We start from the raw sequence: 8,105 nt of genomic DNA, 5'->3' as shown, positions 1-8,105 counted from the left end.
AGGGGTGGCTGCAGACCAAGGAGGTCTTCCATATAGCCCCTGTATTTCACCTCTGAGTATTCTTCGCCTAAGAAAGCCCTATGAAATTCATGGCGTCATCATAAGCCAATAGGTGATTTGAAGGTACATACATACCCACACAATTTTAGTTTATGTGAGGGGCTGAAGGGTTCTGAGCCAGAAAGAATGTTTCATAGCAGTCCTTAGACCAGTGCTGGTCACTGATCCATTGGCTTCCAGTCCCTGGCAAGTTTCCAGGAAAGAAAGAAATCATTGTATCCAATAGTACAAAAATATCTTTTTAAAGAAGAGAGCTGCTATTAAAGTACATAACACACATGTATTTTTCAAGAGTTTAATAAATATTTCCTTACTATATAAACTATAAATATAGCATAGAGTCCACATAACTTAAAATAATTTACAGACTGAGGTAGGGGGCTGGGAGGAGGTGGGTATAGGGGAATGAATGGGTTTGGCCAATCTCAGAGGTTTTCAGTTTTCCTACTGATTACACATACACAGGCAGTATCAATCCGAATGAAGCGCCAGGCTGCCTGCTGGCCTTCCATGGTCAGAGCCTTGACAAAGGTGTGTGTAGTGGTGCAGTAGGAATTCCAGTGCCTGGCATCAATGCCTCTGCACCCACTGGACACTGGCTTAGGGTCTCTGCACTTGGTCTCAAAGAAGTACTGCTTGTAAGCATTGTTGTTAAGGTTTACATCCACCATCACAGTCACCTCTTTGCCTTTGATGTCTGTTGCTGTGGTTTTGTTGGCAACCCACACACTGACACTGTCACATACAGAATATTCTCCTCGATTATGTACAGGATGAGTTGCCCGTTTGGTTCGGATATTCCTATTGAGGGTATCTGTACTGTCTAGGAATTCCACACCCTGACCATCCCTTGACAAAGGTGGGGGCTGAGTGCTGAATAAAACCCGAGGTGATTGGAACCGCCTCTTCTGAAAAAGCTTTGGATCCACGAAGACATTTGTAGCTTGTCCCATTTCCTTGTCCTTTGACTTTCCAACAGCAGGCCGGTTCTGGTCTCTGTGCCGAGTTGGTTTCATAACATGGCGTGTTTTAGTCCGACTGCTTTCAGAAATGTCAGATGTTGCAGGAGACCCCAAAGGCGCATTATCTTCAGATTTTGGTGCTGCCCATATGCTGATCAGAGACGCTATAATCAGAGTGTAGCACAGCATGGACATTACGCTATGAACCTAGAAGAGAACAGATCAAGAACATTACTGTAAGAAAAGGTTGCATACAAAGGGTCCATTCCAAGTCTAGTAGATATGTGCTTATACAGCAAAGCCAGTGAAAATGCACTGCTAAGGTATGTCATGTTTTTATGAGGTCCTGGCATGTGGATACCAGATGCTGCTTTCCTTTATTCTGAACCCCCACCCCCACATGTTGCAGAAAGTCACATCCAAAAAGCAGTAGTGTGCTTAATAAGGCAGGAATATTAGGAAATAATAGCCAGGTTGTTGTTAACTTCTGTGGTACTTATTATTATTATATGATTTATATGGAATAGTTGTTTGGAATTATTACAATGGAGAGGGGATCCTGGTAAGGATCTTCATGAGTTACATCATAATCCTTGTTGGAAGAACTACAAAAAGAAAAAGTGCATCAAATATGTTCTTCTAGACCATAGTAACAACTGTGGCCAAAGAGCAATAGAGGCTAATGTCTTCCATGTCAGTGGGGTGGTCCATCTTTGGGGGAACTGTGTCCAACACTCTAGATGGCTACTTTAAAGGTCAGCCTAAAATCTACAGAGGACTCAGAACCTAATTGACCTGGAAGGCACTAGCTGCCATTCTCAGTTCTGTTATAGCACCCAGCTAAATCAGGCACTTAGATGGAAAATTACTTCTGAAAGACATCAGCGACTCCAACTTAATTTGAACAAATGCTATCAGGAACATTTCTCCTCCATTATTATTTTGGTTATGCTGAGTGAGGAAAAATCCTCATGATCTCACAGGGAAATGATTCAGACCTTTGAGTGTGACCATTGGTTTTGAATGACCCTGAAACAAAGATCAGCCAGAGAAGTGGGACCTCCCCAGGCTGACAAGAATCTTCAGAGTTCAGAATTTATTCTTGGCACAATTCACGCATGGAGGGTTTTTTTTTATTTTTGGCAAAAGAAACAGCAGTTTCTGTGCAGAAATATTAGCTGTCATCCTCTGCAGATATAGTAGCCAAGACCCTGCACTGTCATGTTATAGTAGCTACCTCTGCTGATGGCAGTTCCCCAAACTTACCTCTTAAACAAGACACTGCCCCAGCTGAAGGGTTTCCAAAGTACTGAAAGTTGTGGTGCTAAGAAATGATGACTGCAATGCTTTCTGATCCCAGGATATGTTAAAACAGGCAGCTGAAGCAACTCCTCTGGATCCTGCTGCAGCTGCTTGCCTTAATGTACACTGAGTGTCAGAGAGCACTGCTGTTGCCTGAACATTTCTCAGCCTGACGATGTGCAGCCCCTTGGAAAGCCTTCAGCAGGGACACTGCCAGGCACTGCCTAGCTTAAGAGGTAGGTTTGGGGGGGCCACATTCTCACTTTGACAACCATAATAGTGAATCTCAAAAGTTATGAGATTGTAAGTCTGACTTACAGTCTTGTAAATATTGAACAGGATTCCAGCTCATTATTTTTGCACAGAAAAAAAAATGTACAAACTGTGCACAGAATACACCCTGAATTATGAATAGTCTTCAAAAACTGTACAGATTTGGAAGACTTCCTTACAGAGTGGGGATAAAATTGCTAAAATTACTAGTTGCTTTCTTTGAGAACAAATTTGTTCTACCAATCAACACCCTTCAAACCCTCCTTATGTTCATTTGATATGGTCATACAGCTGAGGCCAATAATTCAGAGTAAAATCAAAGTGCATTAGGTCTCAGAATTCTGTAGATACTTTTTTAAAATAACAACAGTCAGACCAATATTGATGATATGAATAGACTGAAGGGAGGAGTATCAAGCACTCTGCAATAACAGCAAGAATGGATTATCAATGGTGTAACTGAATTCAATGCACCAATGTTTTCATGTAGATAAAGGGTCTCATACTGCTGGCATATCATATGCACTTACATTTCTTGTACAGTGATGTTCTTAAGAGAAAAATTGGGAGAAGGGTGGTAGTCTCTCTCACATTTTTCAAATCCAACAAGAGCTGACAACATTTACCCCTGAGCCCCAGCCACATTTCCCAATTGTGCAGTGAATTAGGGCATGGGTGACATATCAGAGTTGTTGTTTCTGAGACGCTACACTCAGATTAGCTTATATAAAGGCAGGGGGAATGCCTAGAGCTGCCCCCTTTCCTTGGGCCTGCACAGCAGGGATGTAGCCAGGGGGGGGGGGATCTGGGGGTCCGGACCCCCCCTTCCATTAGAAAAATGAATGGTGTGTGCTGCTGTGCCGCCGCACTCAAGCCCCATTATAATGGTGGCACTTAGTCTGGACCCCCCCCTTCCTAAAATCCTAGCTACGTCCCTGTGCACAGTGTCTCCAGTCCTATCCCACCAAAGTGCAAAAACCAGCCCTCCAACAGGACCTCAGTGGGGCTTGCCTTTGGAACTGCTTCAGGGTATCAACCACCTTCGTTTGTCCTTGAGTGAGAGTTACTAAAAATGCCTGCAGCAACCAGAAGAAAGCAAAATGCCAAGCAGCGACCTAGCAATCTTCATCACACCAGTTTTACTACTAGTGCTAAAGGAGAAATGGAGCAGGGAGGAGAAACATGCTTAGAGTCAGACTTATATTCTTGTGCTCTATCACAGCAAAGTGATGAAGGGTGTTGCTGGTGTTTTGGCAAGGGCAGAAGTAGCACAACATCCATATACTGCAGAAATCTGCCATTCCCTTCCCCAACAATTCAAATGGAAGTCACATATCTCAGCACAGGTTAAATGAGGGTTTTTGTTGCTTTTCTTTTTTTTCTTTTTTTTAAATAAAAAAACCCCATTATCTTTCAAGTTGATAAGAAACTGACAATAAACAAATCTAAACATCATATCCATACCACATGCACATCATACCACAAAACAAATAAGACTAACAACTAACACCCCCTAAAACCATACTACTACAATTACAGTTACATAAAATAAGACATTACTTCCAACTAGTTTGCCTAATTCTCCGAGTTTACTTAATTTCTGGATAATCAAAGATTCCATCATATTATTATAGTGTGTCATAATACCTGTTACCAGCAGTGCCTTTGTTTGAGAGAAAAAGAAACTGTATTCTTATGATTTTCTAATCTAAACCATTAGGTTTTTAAGACCTTATCACCATATCCTAACACCAAAGCCCAGTCCTTATGAATGCTATCAGTTGATTTATGATTTACATACGCAATTAACTTGTATAACTCAACCATTTCCCTTAGCTTCAAAAACCATTCTTCAAAACTGTTGGTAACTGCCTCGAGTCCCTTTACTGAGAGGGATATAAATAAAGATGATGATGATGATGATGATGATGATGATGATGATGATGATGACTGAGGCACTTTCCATTTTTGGGTCAGCAAAATTCTAGCAGTCGTGATCATGTATAACAGCAATCTCTAATATTTACGTTTGTCATTTTATGAGATCTTTATTTATTTATTTTATTTAGGTATTTATATCCCGCCCTTCAGCCCTAATGGCTCTCAGGGCGGCTTACAATTATTTTTAATCAGACAGTTCCCTGCTCTCAGGCTTATAATCTAAAAGACACGAAACAAAAGGAGAAGGGAATGGTGGAGGGAAAGGGGATGAGGTCCAGTGGTTCTTCTCTCCCTCTGAGGCCTGGACCAAGGCAGATGGATTGGAGGGAGGGCTCTTCCTTCTTCCAGGCTAGTCTTGATGGAGCTGGACCTGCCTGGTGAACTCCCTCTCAGGCCGGCAGATGGCAGTTATGGAGGGCGGAGTCTCCTTCCTTCAGGCTGGCCCTGATGGAGCTGGACCTGTCTGGTGAACTCCCTCTCAGGCCGGCAGATGGTAGTTATGGAGAGTGGAGTCTCCTTCCTCTCAGGCCGGTGGATGGCAGTTATGGAGAGTGGAGTCTCCTTCCTCTCAGGCCGGCGGATGGCAGTTATGGAGAGCGGAGTCTCCTTCCTCTCAGGCCAGCGGAGATCTTATTTGTCACATTCTGTTTTTTGTTTCTTTTCATCCGAAAAGTCTACACAAATCTACATGTAGTTTTTTGTCTTTGATGTTTGCATATAGCTCCCTTTAGAATAGGGAAAATATGTTAGGGAATGCAATAAACAGCTATAGAGAGGGAGCAAATTATGGCAATGCCTGCCTATTATAATTCTGCCCCCCCCCCCAAGAAATTTTCATTCAGTCTCCAAATTTCTAGCACTGTAGAGTGACACACTGAAAATTGTTCACAACTAGAACACATATTTGTTGTTTCCCCATTCCCTTGGCAATTTTGCTTGCTCCTTTCTTTGGATGCCTAAATTGTATTTCTAAACATTCAGTTGGCATCTTAAGTTACTACAATGTTAGAAATTTGGGGAGTGAAAGAAAATTTCATTTGAGGATAGCATTCTTATTTGGGGAAGCAATGTTCTCATGTTACCCTTCCTCACAGCTACACTCCTTGAAATAAAGTGATATTTGGGGGGGGGATTTGTTGTCCTGAACTGTATTAACATTCAAGAACAGATTTATCTCTCTCCCTTGTGATTCTTTATTGTATAGTTAACTAACACCAGTGGCACAGCTTCAAGACTCTTAACCTTTAATGAAAAATTGATCTTTTTTTTTGTTGCTGACTGATTGAAGGAAATGAAAAAAGAGTACTAGTGAGATGTTGTCATTTGCATCTGTAAATCCACACAGGCCCAGATGCTATGTAATGGATATTCAAGCAGGAATACCAGACCACAGCTAGTTTCTTGTTTTTCAGTCAACAGGCCTGATCAGACTCTCTCTGCTGGGTAAAGAGTTTTATAAATATTCACAGAGCATACCCTGTACATCTACAGTATATGTTCAAGGAGAAGTGACAAGAGTAGTCATAGAGTAGAAGCATATATTCTTGCAAGTTTATTCAAGCAGGATTTTCACATTAAAAATGTCACTTCTCTGTTAAATGGCAAGAAAATATGGTTTGACAGATGAGAATGCCAACTGGATCAGCCTTCATTGTAAGAACAATTAATGTTTTCTTTGTGTGTAATGCCTTGTGATAATGGCTGTCTCAAGACATTTTTGTTGTCTGTAGGAAAATAACAAGTTATGCCCCTCCATGCTGATTTCTGGGAAATCCTCATTCTGCTGCCAGAAATCAAGGTGCTTTTCTAGTTAACTAACTAACCAGATTTTTTTCTGCTGCATTTCTTTCTCTTTCTCTCTCTCTCTCTTCCGAATAAGGAGGCTACAATCAGATGTAACAATGAAGTCTTTATAGGCTGCTAAAAAAAAGGTAAGTATTTTAGAATCAGTGAACTTGTGTATGCAGTCTTTTCTATAATTCAAGGACACATACATCAGTTCACTGAACCAGACTAGTTATCCCTTTTAACACCCTTTGTAATTATATTGCAATTGATCAAATGATTAAAAATCATTTAATGACTTGTACACCCTTGGCCTTAATTTAATGACCCTATTGTACTCCCAACTAAAATAGTTAAACAGTAGTAAATGTAAAACTTCCATAATGCATCCCTATCAGCCCCAAAAACGTGACAGTGAAAATGGAAGTAGAACAGTATTTTTTTTCAGATTAATAAACATAGAGCAGGACTCAACTTATGTTAAAAACAACATTCAGTACTTCACTAAACAGAAGATGATTTCAAAATTTATTATTTTGAAATCATCTTCTGACAAAGCAGGAACAAAAATCATAATGAACTTTCCAGACTTCTTGAAGTCTTATACAAAATCACAAAGGGTTGTTTCCTTTCTCAGAAGCATTCTGATTGGAAAAAAAATTAATAATTTTCTTCAAGTTAACAGCTACACACTTGGCCCCACAGATCTCAAACACCAAATGACTGAAAAATACTTCACAAAACATGTGGAATTTCTAAGATTTTGAATGTTCTGCAAATTGCACAATGACCCTACCCAGGGATGGTCAACCTTTTTGACCTGCGGAGCCCTTATTTCAAAAGGCCTACCCTATGTCTTATAAGTTAATGGTGTTTAAAAGTATATATAAGAATATATTCTTATTCTTTAATTTCATTCAATTTTTATTTCATTTTTCTGGAGCAGCCGCAGAGGTTGGGAACCCCTGACCTTACCATGTTTACTTACAAGTTTCATTGAAGACTGGAAGCAATTTCTAAGTAGATAGGCACAGTGGTCTGAGGTACGGCTTTTATATGCTTTCCATCTGACCATCTGTGACCATCTGATATAACACAGTGTGCCCCTGCCCACAGCATCTGATATAATACAGTCTGTCCCTGTGCTTCCAGGCCTGTGCCACCAGCACACGGTCACACTGTGTTAATCAGATACTCACAGATGGTCAGTTGAAAGGCATATGAAAGCAGTAGTTCAGACCAGTTATTTTAACTTCTTGTTAGTTTGAGGGACGACATCCAAAAGATTAGTATATGAGGGGAATCAATATTGTAATATGAAAAAGTAACACCAATTGTGTGCCTATCTACTTAGAAATTACTTCCAGAGTCTTCAGTGGAACCTGTTAGTAAACATGGGTAGGGCCATTGTGCATTTTGCAGAACATTCAAAATTAGACACAGGGAAACAATTCCTCTGGGAGCAACTGCTGGGTGGGGGGATCAACCGTAGCTTCCTAGATGTTACCCTGAGTTCCTTGCCATTCTGTTCTTGTGGAGGATAGAGCTGTGTGTGTTAGCCTTCAGCTGTAGCAGAGGACTTACATTCCATCAGTAGTTTAGAAGTAAGATTCATTGATAGTTTTTTGTGGGTTTTTTGGGCTATGTGGCCATGTTACAGAACAGTTTCTTACTGATGTTTCGCCAGCATCTTGCAACATTGGTTCAGAGGAGGTTTGCTTCTGGGGCTGAGGGAGAGTGACTTCTTTATAGTCACAGAGTAGATTTCCATGACAGAGGAGA

The 8,105-nt window shown here is 40.8% G+C and overlaps 1 protein-coding gene across 3 annotated transcripts in view; it reads right to left on the bottom strand.

The window, feature by feature from the left end:
* Positions 1-348: 348 nt before the first annotated feature.
* Positions 349-8,105, bottom strand: part of NGF (nerve growth factor) — an 84,908-nt gene continuing 77,151 nt past the window's right edge. For all 3 annotated transcript variants that reach the window (XM_042463918.1, XM_042463916.1, XM_042463917.1), the window contains one exon: positions 349-1,229. In XM_042463918.1, the coding sequence (XP_042319852.1) occupies positions 486-1,217 (732 nt within the window). In that variant the 5' untranslated portion in view covers positions 1,218-1,229 and the 3' untranslated portion in view covers positions 349-485. The remainder of the gene's footprint in view (positions 1,230-8,105) is intronic.

The sequence above is a fragment of the Sceloporus undulatus genome, chromosome 4 (genome assembly GCF_019175285.1).
Source record: "Sceloporus undulatus isolate JIND9_A2432 ecotype Alabama chromosome 4, SceUnd_v1.1, whole genome shotgun sequence".
Taxonomy (NCBI): Eukaryota; Metazoa; Chordata; class Lepidosauria; order Squamata; family Phrynosomatidae; genus Sceloporus; species Sceloporus undulatus.
The sequence above is the reverse complement of the archived record's forward strand: the minus strand, read 5'-3'. Positions and strand labels throughout refer to the sequence as shown.